This window comes from Podarcis filfolensis (genome assembly GCF_964270895.1).
Source record: "Podarcis filfolensis genome assembly, chromosome: 10".
Lineage (NCBI taxonomy): Eukaryota > Metazoa > Chordata > Lepidosauria > Squamata > Lacertidae > Podarcis > Podarcis filfolensis.
The window spans coordinates 8,278,867-8,297,586 of record NC_139612.1 but is presented as its reverse complement, the minus strand read 5'-3'; the positions used below and the strand labels follow the sequence as shown (position 1 = coordinate 8,297,586).

The following is an 18,720-nucleotide window of genomic DNA, read 5'->3' as shown; positions in this document are numbered from 1 at the left end:
TTTATTTTGTTTGTCCTTATAATGCTGCTGCTGGCAGAACTGAATTCCACCAGAGAAAAGTTTGCTAAAATATAAAGTCACATCCAAAGTTTAGCATTTGAAATGGTGACCACAAGTCAAATTGCCCTGCATGAGATGGGATGGAAAGGATGGTAGGAAAGGGTATCTAGAAAGTGACAGCAGCGTGGAAAATCTTGAAGTTAAAGACTATGTTAAAAGGAAGCTTTTTGAGAGACACTGATAGATAGTAGATTCTATCCAACAAGAAAAAAACAGCAAGAGAAACCACTCTAATCAGCAGGATGTAGTCAAAGAACGGGCATGGGAAAAGAAGAAAAGGAAAACAGTACAGTTGTACCTTGGTTCTCGAACGTAATCTGTTCCAGGAGTCTGCTCAACTTCTGAAACATTTGAAAACCAAGGCGCGGCTTCCGATTGGCCGCAGGAGCTTCCTGCACTCAAGCGGAAGCTGCGTCGGACATTCGGCTTCCAAAAAACGTTCAAAAACCAGAACACTTAGGGGTTTTCGGCGTTCGGGAGCCAAAATGTACAAGTACCAAGGCGTTCGAGAACCAAGGTATGACTGTACAGAGAAATAGTATCTGCTGTATGTGTAAATTAGTCTTCATAAATGTTAACATTTATTATTATTATTTTTTATTATTTTCCTCCCAAAGGAGTCCAGGGTGGCAAGTATCAGTTCCTGCTCCTGGTGTTGTGCTGGTGACATTTCTGGCCTGTAGGCTTCTATTTGTTTGGATTCTTGGCTTCAGTTTATGTAGCCATTCTTGCAATCTCATTTAACCCCCCTTTTTGCCTCAGGGAGTGAAAACTCAATTATCGTGAAGAAGAAATCCAACTCCGTGGCTGTTGCAGACATCCACAAAGACAGGGCCTTGCAGATGTGTTCTCAGACCCTGAAAAGGAATTCCAAGTCTGTGGTAAGAAAAATAATCAAATTGGTGTAAAGTCACATTAGATGGTTTATGTTGTAAACCGCCCTGCATTTTTTTGATGAAGGGCAGTATGTAAACTGAATGAATGAATGAATGAATAAAAGGTGTATCTGTAAGTGGTAAAGGGACTTCTTTAGCTTTTTGTCTCTTGACTCCTTGTCTGGGGAAAGGGCAGTATATAAACAAATATCATCTACATACATAGCAGAAAGAAATGCAATAACTATAGCATAACAGTGCATTGCAGCTGAGAAATTTGTATAAGAGATAGCTCCTGGACCACATATCCTTCTTAAAGCACCTTTGTCCACAGTGCTAATCACATCAAACAATCTGCACTGATTTCTCATATGCTCATTAAGTGCACACGGGGCAGTATTCAACTAAAATAATTGTGGGAACACAAGGAACACCACTGGCGCACCAGGACTAACCTCTCTGTTCACCCACGTCCACCCCATGCCATTCCCAAATCTGCTCTAGAGGGTTGGAGGTGGTCAGTTAATGGGTTAATTCTCCACCAGTCAGCAGAGATTACTCATTTCCCATAGTACACCTGCAGGTATCTTGTGATTCTCTTATCTGGCAAGTAACTTTGTATATAAAAGGGCTCAGGTTACAGCATACTGTGTGTTTCTGAAACTTAGGTTGCTTTGTTAATGCTGGTACCACAAGCAAATAATAATAATTTGATCATCCACTCTTTTTAAATGCATCTAAATGTTCATAACTGCAACATTTAAGCTTTTGGTGTTTTCCAGGGACCTGGGTCACATCATGAACCATTTAAGAATCCAAGAAGAGGGCAAATGTCTTCTGAAGAATCGCACAGTAAGTGTATATCCACAGTAGGTTTTTAATTAAAGAAGTTTACATCATTCTGTATTCACTTAAATTCTACATACAGTTACCATTCTTCATAAGAATATGTGTGTAATTTAAACATCTAAGAAGTAGACTACATAGTACAAACTGGTATAGAATTGTGCAACTGGAGAAATAAAATGCCCACCTAATTAAATTTCTTGCTACATCAGTGGGTCCAGTCCCATCAACACATTCTATGCCCAAGTCTTCTACATGCCTAGAGAAAGTAGTTGTAAAGAACTATGCTTGTAAAGAACCGGATCTCTGGCCTGAAGCAAAATTCCTTCTTCATGCAAAATAAAGTAATACAGCCAAGATCTTGAGCATATGTAAAAACATTTGTGCATTTCCTCATACCTTAAACAACAGCATCATAGTATAGCTTGTACCTATTAAAGCTGCAAGAAAGAGAATAAGCATTGAATACGTGGAAGCTGTCAAGTTGTTTTTGGTCCGGCTAGCCTAGTGTTAGGGACGCGGGTGGCGCTGTGGGTAATACCTCAGCGCGTAGGACTTGCCGATCGTCAGGTCGGCGGTTCGAATCCCCGCGGCGGGGTGCGCTCCCGTTGCTCGGTCCCAGCGCCTGCCAACCTAGCAGTTCAAAAGCACCCCCGGGTGCAAGTAGATAAATAGGGACCGCTTACTAGCGGGAAGGTAAACGGCATTTCCGTGTGCTGCGCTGGTTCGCCAGATGCAGCTTGTCACGCTGGCCACGTGACCCGGAAGTGTCTTCGGACAGCGCTGGCCCCCGGCCTCTTAAGTGAGATGGGCGCACAACCCTAGAGTCGGACACGACTGGCCCGTACGGGCAGGGGTACCTTTACCTTTACTAGCCTAGTGTTGTCTGCTCTGGCTGGCAGAAACTGAGGTTTCTGGAGGTAATATTTCTAACTCTACTTCCTGAGATCCTTTAGGTGAAGATAGGAGCATGTAAAGCATGTACCTGGTTTATCTATAAAATATTTGTATACCAATTTGTCATTAAAAGAATCAAAGGGGTTTTGCAGCAGTAGAAACATAAAATCATACAGGAAAAACTATAAGAAAATTAAAATCAAACATCAGTTAACCATTCTTGATTGCCTGTCTAAGCCTGGTGCAATAGAAAAATTTTCAGCAAGCATTTAAAAGTTGGCACAGAAGGCCGCCTGAGCTATTTTATTTCTCCGCACCCCCTGAAGATGGAGGGGAAAGTTTCCTTATTTATTTATTTTATTTAATTTTTAGTTTTTTTATTTGTTTTCCAAAAATGTCCGTTGCACAAAAAATACAGTGAAGCAAAAATTATATACACCTGGCTATCCTGAAGCTTACCATTCCAGAGCCTCACACATAAAAACCATATTTCCATAAATTTATTTGACTGTTGTTTCTTACTCATTCTTCTGTAATGTTAATTTAAATAAGAGAACTATTTTCCATATTCTGCTAAAGCTGTTTGGTAACACTGGGACTGTACTCTTTTTTCCAATTAGCTGCTATAGAAATCCTAGTAGTGATAAGAAGATTAATAACTATTTCCAAGTTAACGTAAATAATTAAGTCTTTTAAATATCCCAGTAATTATACCTTTGGATCTAGTGGTAATAAGTAACCAGTCATTTTCCTAATTAGACTTTGAATTGTAATCCAGAAAGTCTGAATTATAGGGCATTTCCAGAATATATACAAAAGAATGTCCATTCTGCTTTATACCTCCAAAAACTACTCTACTGACAAATAAATCTTGCTTACTCTGTATGGTATTAAATGCCATTGATACTGAATTTTAAGGAAATTTTCCTCTGTTTCACATCTGTTGAAATTCTCTGCTATTTCTGCCTTAGGTTTCTTACCCTTTTCATCATAAAGGTACCTAATTTCCCCCCAAGTAGAATTCAGCGTCATACTATTACAAATATTCCAGCTGTGCAGTCATTGCAGCTTGCCAGTTGGAGCAATTGGCCATCTCCCCCTGAATACTGTACTGGGGGTTCCCCTCCCCAGAGCCAGGGGGTGCAGGGCACAAGGGGATGAGAGAGGGGAAAGCCCCGTTGCATGAAGGAATCCTTGCTCAGGCTTCTGCTTGATGAGCCATGTTAGGTGAATCCCGCTCAAAATATGTATTTTGCCTATGCTCACTATATTGACATTTTGGTGACACTATGGCAAAGAAATGTATCTCTGCAAATACATTTCCATGTGAATCTATTTGTTTTTCTCTTTACTTCCATCCAAAATGGTTGATCCCAATAGTTAGCATTTTGAGGCAGTTTCTCAACCGTGTGGCAAACCAATCAGGAAGTTCTTAAGTGTTCATAACTGCTGGTCAAAAAGAAATGTCGTTTATACTGTAGCAAGCATTTCCTTATAAAGCTAATGTTTCTGCATTCATTCATTCATTCATTTATAAAATAGACACCCCAAGTCGATTGGACAGTTCCTCTTCGTCAATCCCTGACAGGGAATTTATTAAGTCACTTGATCTTTCATCAAATGAGCTGGAGAATATAGATAGCATCAGTCAATGCTCCTGCTTAACTACTCATTTGGAACATCTTGAGAAATTAGAGCTTCATCAAAATGCCCTTCCATGCATTTCTGAACAATTGTGTGAGGTGAGTCTAACACAGTGCTGGAATATATATTTTATGTCATACTATCAATGTATTTACTGTATCATAAAGTAGTTTAAAGTGCCCACTAAAAAGATCCAATTCATCCTTCTTTCTTCCAGAGCTTGAAGTGTTTAACTTATCTGGATCTGCACAGTAACCGTTTTAAATCGTTTCCTCCATACCTGTGGAAAATGCCTCATATAGCACATCTTGATATCTCCCGCAATGAGATTGGTCCTTCCTTAATTTTGGATTCAAAGATTGTCTGTCCATCTCTAAAGCTACTGAATTTATCATACAACCAATTGTCATGCATTCCCGAATTTCTCTCCAATGTTGCACAAAACCTGGAGCACCTTATATTAGAAGGGTAAGAACAGGTCTTGGTGATTTTGATATATGGTTCTCAAGGGTTGTTGGCAGCAGTGAATTGAAAGATTAGGAAAGGACCTGTAGGTCCCTCCGTATGATGTTGGATTACAACTCCCAGCATCTCTGACCATTGGAGACCAACATTTACAGGGTCACCCCTGCCCTACACGAAAGTTCTGTAGCTGTGTATGTCCCAGTTCATCATTTTATGAAACCTTATTAACCCCTCCACCACCACCATCCATACAGAAGGAGGAGTGGGAGCATGGGAGCCTGAGGTTTCCTTAGCTCATTCCTCCACATGATGTTAAACTGATTTAGCATGACATGCAAATGTGGCCAATGCACTGCAGCCCAAAGTGTGGGCTGCAGACCTCTAGCGTATTTCCATATGCATCTTTTTTGTATATGCTACTTATAACTATTTAGTTTTCTTTTTTCCTAGTAACAAGCTTTCAAGTGTGTGCTCACCGTTATGTTTGAAGGAACTGAAAGTGTTAAACATTAGTAAGAATGCTGTATCCTTCTTGGCTGAGAATTTTCTAAAAGACTGTTTGAAGCTGGAGACACTCAATGCTGGGATGAATTCACTTGGTGAGTGTATGAAGTGGCGCAATATTATGGCTGTGAGGCATGGGAGCAAGTGAAGTAGGGTGTGTAGGAGGAGAAGGAAAATTATGTAGTTAATATTTGTGCTATTGTTTGCTGTCTACTGCAGTGTATTTATAAGACTAGTACTGTCATGAGTCACTTTTAGTGTATATAAGTCCTTGGTTTTTGTATTGTATGTTTTTTTTAAAGGTGTACGTCACCTTGGATGCCTTTAGGCAGAGAGGGAAATACTATAAATTAAATATAAAACCAACCTGAAAAATAGAAAGCTTTAGTAATTGCTATGCAACTGTAAAAGGCATTACTTTCAAGTATTGCTCTTAAAAGGAGAAAGCCATGATTTTCGCAAATGTGTGAACAATAGATGGGGGGTTTGTGCTCATACATCTGCACCCAAAAGAGAAATGTCTTGTTGGAAGTGGCCCTAATGTTGCCATATTACAAGATGGGAAATTGAGGCTGAGAGATGACCTGCACAAAGCCACTTGTCAAATTCATGCCTTAGATGTGATTTTTAGTCCCATGCCATCTTTACATGTCTTTTCCAGGCTGATTAATTTTATAGCGCAAAACATCCATAGCTGCTGCTAATTTGTTCATTAGGATCCAGACATCTTCCAAATTTCATGTCCAGTCCTGATGAGGGAGAACCCGTGGACGGATCAGGGAAATGGAGATCAGACAAATAGCCTGAGGCAGAGGCTGTTGAAATACGAAGTGTTAGGAAAGCAAAACAGTAGAAGTCTCTTATTTCAATGGTTGGCATCTGTCTGTCTCAGGAGACAATGGAAGAGTGTGCCTTCGGGGCTGAAGTCAAACCATTGGTTATAGTTAGATTATATGATAACTGCCTTCCTATATTGTGTGTATTATTTAGCAATTTTACTAACTGGTAATGTAATTGCTTTTCTTTTTTCTGTTTTTAGAGGCCACACCTGATTTGCCGCCTAACATAACTACATTGAAATTATCTCAGAATAATTTTTCTAGTATTCCAGAAGCAATTCTTCTTCTCCCACAGTAAGTTTCTACAGTATTTCCCTTTCTGAATAATTGCGTGCTCGTGTAGCCAGTGCAGAGATTTAAGGATCAGCAACATGTGTTGCTGCCCCACTAAAACAGCCTCTCAGTGGCTTTCTGCACCAGCTGCAGAAACCAAACAGTCTTTGAAGTTAGCCCCACATAGAGCACATTGCAGTGCTCCAATTGTGAAGTTGCTACAGCATGGGCTGCTGAAACCACACCATCCTGCTCAAGCAGTGGCTGTAGCTGGTGAAGCAGCCATGCTGGGCAAAGGCGCTTCTCAAGACTGAATCCACCTGGCACTCAAGTAACAGGGTGGAACTGAGGAGTGTCCCCAAGCTACACTCCTGTTCCTTCAGCAAAAGTGCAATTCCATCCAGAACAGGCAGTTTCCCTAAATTCTAGATCTCAGAACCATGCACCCACAGCATCTCCCATCTTTTCAGGATTCAGGCTCACTTTATTGTCCCCATCACTGCCTCCAGACAGCACCTGCACAGTCTCAGTCCTGATTCAGATGGAATGGAGAGACAAAGCTGGGGGGTCATCAGCATATTGGTTACACTGTGCTCCAAATCCCGAAATAAAGTCTTTCAGAGGTTTCATATAGCTATTAATTAGCATTGCTTCCTTAGGGGCAAAGCCCTTTGGGGAGAATGTAAGGTGGTCTGCCAAGTCAAACTCTGTCCCACGATCATCCAGGTTCTGCCTATGCATAGACTTTGGAAATCCAGCTGTCTGTATTCGAAAGACTTAACATGTATGTTGCTTCAAAACTGCATTTTCTGTCTCTTTCTTGAAGCTGAATGTCCAGCAACTCTGTTATAGTTCGGCTATATTAAATCTTTCATAGACTCTCCTATGACTTTCTTAGTTTAAGAATGTCCGAGGATCAAAGCAGTCCTAGTCCATCTATCTGATCAAGACCACAATGAGTGTTCTAACGGATACCACTTAGGCCTTATTAGTATAGAAACAGAGATAAACAGGCATCCATTGGCTTAATCTTCAACACGGTGGGTAAAATAAATATGCCTGTTCCAGGATAAAAAAAATTTCAATGTATAGTTCTTTGAAATAATCCTCTCATAACAAGTTTGCATATTCCTCATTTTCTTTTTAGTCTGAGATCAGTGGATTTAAGCAACAATAAAATTACAACTCTGCCTGGGCCAGTTCATTGGAAAAGTTCTAATTTAAGGGAGTTGCTGTTTAATCATAATCAAATAAGCATATTGGATCTGAATACAAAAGCTTTCTTGTGGTCTCGGCTCGAAAAGCTTCACCTCTCCCACAACAACTTAAAAGAGGTAAGCTGTGAGCTTCACTATTAATAGGGTGGTTGCTCTTAAGAATGATATTCTTGCTTCACCACAGCACAGTTCTACAAACAAAAAAACAAAAAACTGTTTGATAGGGACAAGGTTTTTCCTATGATTTCTTGTTGTTGTTGCTTTATTTTCAAAATTACTCTTTCAACACCAATTTCTTTGAATGCCTGAGTAGCAAGGTGGCCTTATTACTAAACAACTGCGTAGGGTAGCACTTCTGCCACAGAAGCCAATGGGAAAAATTGTGCTGTGGAGGAACCACAAGAAGACAACAGAAGAGCCACAAACTTGATACTATAAGTATGCAAGGAAGGCTGAGGCAACAGGCAAAAGACTCCCCAAAAACAGTTTGAAGAAGATCAGGCTTTCATTATGCCAACAGCTGTGTGTGATGGATGGACAGTGGCGCAATAATAAGACCCAGTGAAGTAGTTGTCCTGGAAGGGGTCAGTTTACTGGCCTAGTTATGAGAAAAGAGTTATAGAAAGCTCTGCTTAAGCTTAGCAAGTGAACACAGTCAGTTTGGTGAGACTCTTAAGAGGAGGGAAGGAGAGGGACATCTGCTCAAAGATCCTCAAATGGTGAGGAGTGGAACTTTGATTAATCATTTGCTCCTTTTCAGAACCCTGGGTTGTGTGTGTGTGTGTGTGTGTGTGTGTGTGTGTGTGTAGATTCATATTTCTTTGGTCCATAAATATTTTCAGAGAGATCACTAAGAATGAGTCACTAGGTCCAGGTTCTGTAGGGTGATGTCTGAGCAGAAACAGAACACCATTTTAAAATAGCTCTCCAAGGGTATTAGCATGCCTAAAATCAGTTTTGCGAAGGAGTAATATAGCATTTCTATAGAAGGATGCATTGCTACTGGAGAAAAATGATTATTCTAAATTAATCATTTGTTCCAAATTGCAAGCTATCCACTGTAGATAAAATATGTTGTCTATGTTGCAGATATTGTAGAATAGTAAATGAAACAAGGGATTTGCTATATTAATTATTATTTGTTCATTTTAGCTGTTGACATGCTTGATCTTGCACAGATAAATTACTCTATCCCTCCCCACAAGAAGAATTTTTGTTTATATGCTTCCTCTCTCTCTCTAGATTCCTCCTCAAATTGGGTACCTTGAAAACTTAACATCTTTCGATGTAAGTTACAATCCAGAATTAAGAAGCTTTCCTGATGAAATGGGAAAGTTATCCAGAATATGGGACCTTCCTTTGGAAGGGTTAAATCTTAACTTTGACTTCAAGTATGTGGGATGGAAAGCCAGGGACATTATAAGGTTAGTTATCTCAACATTCTTATTGGTGGGTGTGTATTGACTGTTTAAAAGCAAAACAAAACAATACCAACAGTATACCTATCAATTCAATTTAATTTATATGTTTAAAAAATAGACAAATTGTTCAAAACAGGAGGCTGAAGTGGCAAATCTGTAAGAATAAATTTGGCTGCTATTTTGTTAATGTTTTAGAATTTGCTGGTATCAACAGGATCTGTCTTAACAGGTAAAACTGCCAAGCTGCAAAACAATTCTGTATGCAATTGGACCTTGAAAAAAATAAGGACAAATTTTTACATAAGTAAAACTTTGTGGGATCATGGGCTTTCTGATGCTCTCCTCGCCCCCATGGTAGTCACTGGCTTTAAACAAATAACTGAACTGAGCTGAAATGTAATGTAATTAGTCTTAAATAATGGTTAATTGAAACAAGCCGTAGAATCACAGAATTGTAGAGTTGGGACCCTGAGTGTCATCTACTCCAACCCTCTGGGGCAATGCAGGAATCTCAACTAGATCATACATGACAGATAGCCATCCAACCTCTGCTTGAAAACCTCCAAGGAAGGAGAGTCCACAACTTCCTGAGGGAGACAGTTCCACTATAAAACAGCTTTTACTGTCAGAAAGTCATTCCTGATGTTTAGTCAGAATCTCTTTTCTTGTAACTTGAATCCATTAGTTTGAAGTTGGCTTTTTTCAACTAACTATAGGTAAGATTAGCCGCAGGTTGTCCACGTTCAAACAAAACACTACGCTGTAGTTGGTCTGAAATGAAAACTTTTGGTCACAACCTCCTGCTGTTCTGATGGGGAGTGCAGGAGTATACAAGCCTGTGACTTCTCTGCCTCCTTCTCATAGCAATAAACTATACATAATGCTAATATTAATGTTTTTCAATATCTAACTTGATCTGTATGGTTCATATGTCTTTATATATGAAGGAGTTTTTTTAAATTACAATTCTCTTACAAAGGTTCCCTCCCTTACTCAAGGTTTCTTCAACAGCGTTTAAAGAAAGCTGTCCCTTATAACCGGATGAAGCTCATGATAGTTGGAAATACAGGCAGCGGTAAAACTACACTGTTACAACAATTAATGAAATGCAAGCGACAAGACATGGAAATTCCGAATGCGACAGTTGGCATTGATGTGATTGACTGGAGGGTTACAGTGAAGAGTAAAACAAAGAAAGAGCTTGAATTAAGTGTCTGGGATTTCGGAGGTATCTTGTCGTATTTACATTTAACATCAAGCTTGGCTTATGCACAGTGGGGAAATGGAATCACAGCTACTTCCTTATCAGTTGTGCCCCCTTACATGTTTTTTTAAGGTCCAGTTGTGTAGACCCAAATGGCATAGTTGTTGTTTCCTATATTTTATGTAGATTAATAACTGCATGGTCTTAGTCTGCTTGGTTCAGACCTATGCACAAGGCAGCCTAGGAGACTGAACAGACCTGGCCAGTAGCTGGTGTAAGTCTCAGCATAAATGTATGTTATGAACTTACAGCCTTGTCCAAATTCAGCTTGCATTGATTCATCAAAACAATCTTAGGTTACATAGTAAATATTGGGTGGCTCATAACATTTTAGCAATGTGAAAATGCAAGTGGTCATTGAACGTTTGTAATGCAAGTGTTTTGTCAGCCTCGATAGGTAAGGTGTTCGGTCTGGTTTAGCAGTCATAGAAATAGAGATAATTGATAGGTTTCAAAGACTTGAGCATGCAGACGCAAGAGAATTCTGTGCACAACCTGCATCCTGCTTATTTATTTATTTAATCAATTTATATACCACCCTTCATTCAAGGATCACAGGGCGGTTTACAGTATAAAAAACCCAAAAAACATAGCGCAATAAAAAACAAAAAATACCTCCCCCACCCCTGGACGCACACACGTACTTTAAAAGGCCTTAGATTGTTTAAAAATCTGAGAGAAAAGGAATGTTTTCACCTAACACCTAATGAAGGCATCAGGCAAGCCTCCCTGGAGAGAGCATTCCACAAACAGGAAGCGACTGCAAAAAAGCCCGTTCTGGGGTTGCCACACTCTGGACCTTTCCCTTTAGTTAATTTTGTTGCAAAACGTAAAATATCCTTCCAATATTAACAGCAGTGGAAGTTGTTGCAGAGAAGAAAGAAACTGGAACTCTTCTCTGGATCCTGTCAAATCTAGGCATAAGAGTATGAATACTGCTTCCAAATTTCAGGATTCTTGGGAGTGTGATTACCTAATTTGGATTCTCCTGATGTGTTTGTGGGGAGCTTTTCAGAACAAGGTGCCTCTCAAGCTGTGCAATGTTATTTTTTTTTCTTAGCCTAAAAAGATTTGAACTCTGGGGTTTTTCTGTAAGAACTGGAGGTTGTGCAGATTACAGTATAGGAATGTTATTGTGGTTTTCTGTGACCTAGAGGAGAGAGAAAAAGCAAGCGCATAACACAAAAAAATGATGTTGTTATTTAGGCCAGGAGGAATTCTACAGTGCTCACCCCCACTTTATGACCCAGAGAGCTCTGTACCTTACTGTTTATGACCTTAGCAAAGGAGAGGCTGAAGTGGATGCTATGAAGCCGTGGCTGTTTAATATCAAGGTAACTTTATCATACTGGAGGTACCCCCAGTAAGGTGGTTCCGAAGTTTGTTGAGAACACATTTGTTTGCTCAGGCTTTTCCTGACAGCGTTATTGGCCTGTCTTAGATATTGTTAACTGTTGTTTTTTCTCCATATTTTCTTTAGAGTTTATTAAATTATAAATTTAATATAGTAACAATAACATGTTTTGTACCAAGCTCGTAAAATGTTATGTAAGATCATAGATGGACAAATTTTCTATATTCGCTTTTCAAGTCTGCATATAACGTTACATAGTGTCCCAGTTTGCACGTAATGCTAAGCCAAACCATGATTTAGCTCAAACAATCAAGATTCCAGACCAAAGTTCATGGCTGTGCAATGCTCTTCTCCTAATCTACCTGAGGCTATGTCTTGGTTTGGTTTAGCATTATGTCCAATCCTGGGCTCATAGTTTGTCTCGGTTCAGAGAAATCATAAACCATAAACCTAGAACAAACCTTGAAGTGGTGCATTGACTGTTGAATATCCAAACTATATGTGATGCACTTTATGGGAAATATACTCCAAAGTGTAGGGGCAATGACTGACTCAGCAAAAGCATCCTAAAAGCTGTATATTATGTACTGGATGAGAATCTTAATCAAGCAGTGTGATTATATGTTCTTTGCAGGCCCGAGCTTCATCTTCACCTGTGATTCTCATTGGTACTCATTTAGACATCTCTAATGACAAACAGCGTAGAGCTTGTGTCAACAAAATTACCAAGGAACTGATGAATCAGAGGGGATTTCCAGCAATCCGAGATTACCATTTTGTGAATGCTACTGAAGAGTCTGATGCTATGATGAAACTTAGAAAAACTATAATAAAGGAGAGTCTGAATTTCAAAGTAAGCCATGCCATTCATATAGATACACGTTCACATGCAGGAAAGTTTACTGTAGCACTTTGTTCTTTAAGGCTTGCACAGTTGAATCAAAGCTTATGGTGCCATTAATCGAAACTACTACACAATCTGCAGTATGATGTCTCCTTAATGAGCCAGTGTGGTGTAGTGGTTAAGAGCGGTGGACTCGTAAACTGGTGAATCGGGTTTGCTTCCTCGCTCCTCCACATGCAGCTGCTGGGTGACCTTGGGCTAGTCACAATTCTCTGAAGTCTCTCAGCCTAATTCACCGCACAGAGTGTTTGTTGTGGGGGAGGAAGGGAAAGGAGATTGTTAGCCGCTTTGAGATTCCTTAGGGTAGCGATAAAGCGGATATCAGATCCAAACTCTTCTCTTCTAATGTGCAAAAAACATTTTACCAATCCTTATATCATAAGCTTACAACAAAAAGTACTGTATTTTTCGCCCTATAGGACGCACCCCAGGGAGCCCGGCACGACTTCCCGCCGGGCTCCCTAGGCTTGCGGATAGCAGGCTGTTCTCGGGGCTGGGGTCGGGGGAAGCTCGGGCTTCCCCCGCGCCAGCCCCGCGCCTGGGGGGGGGATAATTTTTTTTCTTTGTCCCCCCCCCCCCCAAAAAAAACTAGGTGCGTCCTATGGGGCGGTGCGTCCTATAGGACGAAAAATACGGTAGTTCATAAGTTACTCTCATTGCATAGACAGTGACTGTAAAGGCTTCAGAGAAATTGTAAACAATGCAAAGTATCCCAGTAAAGCCACCGTTGGGCTCCTTTGTAGGAAGGTGTGGGGTATAAATCTAATCATCAGGAGAAGGGAGAAGAGATTTGGAACTAGAAGTCAAGTATTATGCACAGTGTCATGTGAATTGTCAGTCGAGAGCAGTAGAAATAAGTCAGATGGATTTATACATTTCTATGTCTTAAAACACACTCTCTTGTTTCCTCTTAAGATTTGTTGTGGTTGTTTTTGCTTGCCTTTTTCCCAGAGTGGGATTCAAGGTGGCTTGCACAAATTATCATGAAAAAATACAAAAAGATAAAAAAGACAATAGTTTAAAAGTAATCAAATTCTAATAGAATTAAAACAATATAAAAACAAATATATTAAAATACTGGTAACAAGAATAGCATGGCACTTTTAAAAGCTCTCTCCTTAAAAACTGTCGGTTCCAAATGGCCTGTTGGAATAAAACTGTCTTCACCTGCTAGCAGAAGGACAATGAGTTTTGGCAGTGGAATAATAGAGGGAGGTCTCCTTCCTCCACTGTCTTAGCACTCTGTTTTGACTGAGCCAGCACTGCTGAGGTAGGGTGCATTGGGAAAACCACCCCCTGCTCTGACAGAGTACAAGAGCAGGGAGTGAAGAACTTCCCATCTTCTTCCACCACAGCAGCTGCCCAGGCTACTGAATGGGCAGAGTGGAGGCCGGCCGGCCAGGATTTGGAGTTCCATTTCCCATGACATCATGGTTGTGATGGGGTCCAGTTTGGCCTAGAAATGGGTTCAGACTTGACCAAACTGTCCCCCAAGTTTTGGGATAAATCATTTAGTTTTCCAAATCTGAGTAGGGAGGCTTGACCCATCACTAAAGAATTCATAAAAAGGTCTAGACAAAGCATGTTTGTTCTACAGATCGGAGACCAGCCCGTTGTTGGGCAGCTAATCCCAGACAGCTACTTGGAACTTCAGAAGAGAATTTTAGAGGAATGCAAAAATGTCCCAGCTGAATTTCCTGTGATTGACCACAAGCGGTTGTTAGAATTGGTGCAAGAAAGCCAATTGCAGTTGGATGAAAATGAGCTCCCACATGCTGTTCACTTTCTGAATGAATCAGGTAACATGCATCATCAAAATATGTTGTTCTTAGCTTTTGCGTCCTTTCCACCCTCCCTCCCTCCATTTTTTCTTACAGCTGGATTCCTATAGACTCATACCCTTAACTAGGAGAGAGACGACCCTGAGGAAGGTATTTGTAGGGAGAATAGATAGGCAAGAAAAAAGGTAAAGATGCCACCCATCACTGCTCCTCCGCAAATGCCTCTCCTTGCATTTTAGCAAGTAGAAATGTGTTTAGGAAATGTGTTTGCTGCAACAATGTATATTTCTTCCTTCGCTCTAGCATAGTTTTGGTGCATGAGACTATTTTCAAGGGAATTTTTAAATGATTGGAAGCCCCTTGCTTACCTGCAGTACTGCCCCAAGATTTTAAACAATCTATCCATGTCTGAAAATGTACTACAGTGGAACCTCAGGTTACGTACCGTCCTCCTTACGAACGCTTTGGGTAATGAGCTCCACTAACCTGGAAGTAAGGGACGCGGGTGGCGCTGTGGGTAAAACCTCAGCGCCTAGGACTTGCCGATCGCATGGTCAGCGGTTTGAATCCCCGCGGCGGGGTGCGCTCCTGTCGTTCGGTCCCAGCGCCTGCCAACCTAGCAGTTCGAAAGCACCCCCGGGTGCAAGTAGATAAATAGGGACCGCTTACTAGCGGGAAGGTGAACGGCGTTTCCGTGTGCTGCGCTGGCTCGCCAGATGCAGCTTGTCACGCTGGCCACGTGACCCGGAAGTGTCTGCGGACAGCGCTGGCTCACGGCCTCTAGAGTGAAATGGGCGCACAACCCTAGAGTCTGTCAAGACTGGCCTGCACGGGCAGGGGTACCTTTACCTTTACCTAACCTGGAAGTAGATGCTCCTGGTAGTGAACTTTGACCCAGGATGCGAGCGGAAGTCGGGCACGGTGGCAGCAGAAGGCCTCATTAGCAAAAGCGCGCCTCAGATTAAGAACGGTTTCAGGTTAAGAACGGACCTCCGGAACAAATTAAGTTCCTAACCAGAGGTACCACTGTATGTACCTTTCTGTTTGTTTATTTCTGCTAAGAGTAGCACACCCCATGTATAAAAGTTTTGATATTGATCTGAAGTAGAATATCTTCATTCTCCTCTAAAATACGGTAAATAAGACAACTGCTGAGATTCGTATTGTTGCATTAGTGAAAATTGCTTTGCAAAAATGGGTATATTGGGAGAAGTTTGCACTAAAATGCTGGTGAATCTTAAAATCACAAGCTGATGTGGAAACGTGAAGAAGTGAACATAAGATTGGAAAAAATAGAAAACAAAACTGACAGATTTTCCCATTCCTAATCCAAACACAGTTCCATCACAATTGTCTTCTTCCTTTAAGATTCAGTGGAATCTTGCTCTTGGCCATTTGGGGTCCAACCTACCATAAGAACCAAACAGCGCTAATATCTACAAGTGCAATATGTGTTGATTAAAATATTAATTTGTGCTGCTCTTCACCCAGGTGTTCTGCTCCATTTTCAAGATCCAGCACTTCAGCTAAGCGACTTGTATTTTGTGGACCCTAAATGGCTATGTAAAATCATGGCACAGGTGAGTTTTCAGATGTTTTCTTTTTTGTGACCAACTGAGTTCACATCGACCTCTTGCCTTCCTGCTTCAAGCCCCACTTCTTTTTCAAGAACTCTGAGTTTTGTTTCTTTTCCCTAGATCTTGACAGTGAAGGTTGAAGGCTTTCCTAAGTACCCAAAGGGAATCATAAAGCGTACCGATGTAGAGAACTTCCTGCTAAAGAAAAGCAAATTTCCTAAGGTTTACATGTGTAAATACTTCAGGCTTCTGGAGAAGTTTCAGATAGCACTGCCACTAGGAGAAGATCAGCTCCTTGTTCCAAGCAGGTAAACAAAAGGCTTGAAAGCAGGTGCTGTGTTAAGGAAATGTAGTGTTAGAACTTCATAACTTGTTTTATCTTTGGTCTTTTTAGACTACCCCACTAATCAGCACTATGAAGAACACCTGAGAAAGAGACTCATTGCACATTCTGGCTACTTCTAACTCCTGCTGTCAGTCTATCGAAAAAAATAATAAAATCAGAAATATTAAGAACAACTTTACTTTTTCTTCCAGCTTGTCTGATAATAGGCCTGTGATAGAGTTACCACACTGTGAAAACTCTGAGATTATCATTAGGCTGTATGAAATGCCCTATTTTCCCATGGGATTCTGGTCCAGGCTAATCAACAGGTTGCTTGAAGTGTCACCGTTTATTCTTTCAGGAAGAGGTACATTAATTTTCACATGGCTCCATTATTGTTCTCCTTGGCTAAAACATGATTAAACATAGGGAGTTTTGGGTGGGAGAGGGAACAGTATCCCAATGCAATGTTGAAAGTAACTCAGAACTCTTAATATTGAAATTGCTGACTTCTTTTTGTTTCCTTTAAAAAAAATCTGTTGGGGTTTTTATATTTTCTGTTTGATTTCTAATATTTTTACATGGCATTAGTAAGGGGAAGTGACCATAGCCTATACAGAAGGCCCCAGATTCAATCCCTAGGATCTCTATTTAACAGAAATGCCTCTGCTGCTGGAAAATTGATGCCAAGTCAGGAATAAACAATAAGGAATTAAATGGTAGTTGGATCCAGTATAAATCAGTATTCTGAACTGGTATAAATCAGATTCCTGATACAGTAGTATGTTATTTACAAAATTACAAATTGGGGTGGGCACAGGGGAGGAAAGGTTGAAATAAATATTGGAGCTACTTCTTTTGCTTACTAATTTTTATTGTGTTATAGTTGAACCCCAGCCTTTGCTGAATCAATATTTCATTATTTCAGTTTATCTTTCTCAACTGATTCATGACATGTTATATATGCTCTGAGGCCATACTAACATGCAAATATGCAGTTACTTACGTGTTTATGCTTTGCACTTTCACGCAGTGATATAAAATCATGGCAATATATAGCTAAGAGGTGGTGTGCTTTGTCAGATAACCTGTGTAGACTTACAGCAGGAAAATAGTCTTTGCAAAGCTATTTTTTTCTTTCTCTGCAGAACGAGCTCTTCGTCCTAACAGGATGTACTGGAGGCAAGGCATATATCTGAACTGGTCACCTGAAGCCTATTGCCTGGTGGAATCGGCAGTTTTTGAAAACAACCCAAACAGTTTCCTCAAAATTACTGTGCCTTCTTGCAGAAAAGGTTAAACTTACATCAGAGTGAATATTTTTGAGAGGAGAATGCTGATGGGTTTGCACTTTGTAGCTGTAGCACACCACGGTCCAAATAACATTTTCTTGACTCTCATTCAGGTTGCATCCTCTTGGGGCAAGTTGTTGATCACATTGATTCTCTTATGGAAGAATGGTTTCCGGGTTTGCTAGAAGTGGATGTTTGTGGTGAAGGAGAAACACTCTTGAAAAAATGGGCTTTGTATAGCTTTGAGGATGGTGAGGAACACCAGCAAATATTACTTGATGACCTTCTGAAAAAAGCAGAAGAAGGTATCTAGTGCTTTAACAAAGCTATCCTAAAATACCTTTTCAGTATGCAAATAAATGTATATCTGTTCTCATCAATATACTTGTATTTTTATCACAGGTAGCCTAATTCACAGGTAGGGGACCTTCAGCCTGGGAGGCGTGATTTAGGACCACCAACGATCCCAATTTGGTCATGAGACTGTTTTCCCCAAGTCCCACCAAGATGCCCCACACCTGACATCATTTGATATCAGGCGTGGAGCTTATGCAGCCATGACTGCAAAAGAACTATTGTGAGCATAACAGTGCACTCCCAATTGTTTCTCTGCAAGCAAAGCTTGCATTTGGTGCCAAATACAAGGCCCACTGCGATTGGTTCCACTCAGGAGCCTCCCAAATGCAGCCAATCCGTCAGTGGCACAACTTGGTTTTTGTACTGAATTTAAATTCAGCACTGAATGCAAACACCGCTGAGATCAGCTGCACTCAGGAACTCCTAGGATCAACTTCATCCTGGATGGTAAACTCCAAACAGCTTCTGTTAACTGCCAGTACAAATATAATACGGACTGCAGCTCTGGATATTATTATATTTATCACTTCTGTGGTTTCTGTGTGCTTCTCTCCAGCTCCCAGTACAATGATGTACACAAAATATGTACAATATTTTGTACAAATATGTACAAAATATGTACACAGATACATATATCTACAGCTATAAGCCAAGATTTTGCACCTTCCAAAATAACAGAAGTTTCACAGTGGTAATAAGCTGTTTGATTTGATCTTTCAAGTTACAGAAACCCTCTGTCCAGAGGACCTTTAACAACAGATCAGTGTTTTCATTTTATGCTTCACAACAAATGATGCCATTTAACCTCTTTAAATACATGGCATT

At 40.5% G+C, this 18,720-nt stretch overlaps 1 protein-coding gene across 2 annotated transcripts in view; it reads left to right on the top strand.

The window, feature by feature from the left end:
* The window catches only part of LRRK2 (leucine rich repeat kinase 2), a 93,488-nt gene that overhangs the window by 40,604 nt on the left and 34,164 nt on the right, over positions 1-18,720 (top strand). For both annotated transcript variants that reach the window (XM_083574850.1, XM_083574851.1), the window contains 17 exons: positions 823-941; positions 1,718-1,787; positions 4,221-4,420; positions 4,540-4,790; positions 5,238-5,386; positions 6,331-6,424; positions 7,551-7,737; positions 8,863-9,044; positions 10,040-10,269; positions 11,512-11,639; positions 12,294-12,512; positions 14,161-14,362; positions 15,836-15,924; positions 16,042-16,229; positions 16,459-16,613; positions 17,395-17,541; positions 17,652-17,843. In XM_083574850.1, coding sequence (XP_083430976.1) covers positions 823-941; positions 1,718-1,787; positions 4,221-4,420; positions 4,540-4,790; positions 5,238-5,386; positions 6,331-6,424; positions 7,551-7,737; positions 8,863-9,044; positions 10,040-10,269; positions 11,512-11,639; positions 12,294-12,512; positions 14,161-14,362; positions 15,836-15,924; positions 16,042-16,229; positions 16,459-16,613; positions 17,395-17,541; positions 17,652-17,843 — 2,802 coding nt within the window. The remainder of the gene's footprint in view (positions 1-822; positions 942-1,717; positions 1,788-4,220; positions 4,421-4,539; positions 4,791-5,237; positions 5,387-6,330; positions 6,425-7,550; positions 7,738-8,862; positions 9,045-10,039; positions 10,270-11,511; positions 11,640-12,293; positions 12,513-14,160; positions 14,363-15,835; positions 15,925-16,041; positions 16,230-16,458; positions 16,614-17,394; positions 17,542-17,651; positions 17,844-18,720) is intronic.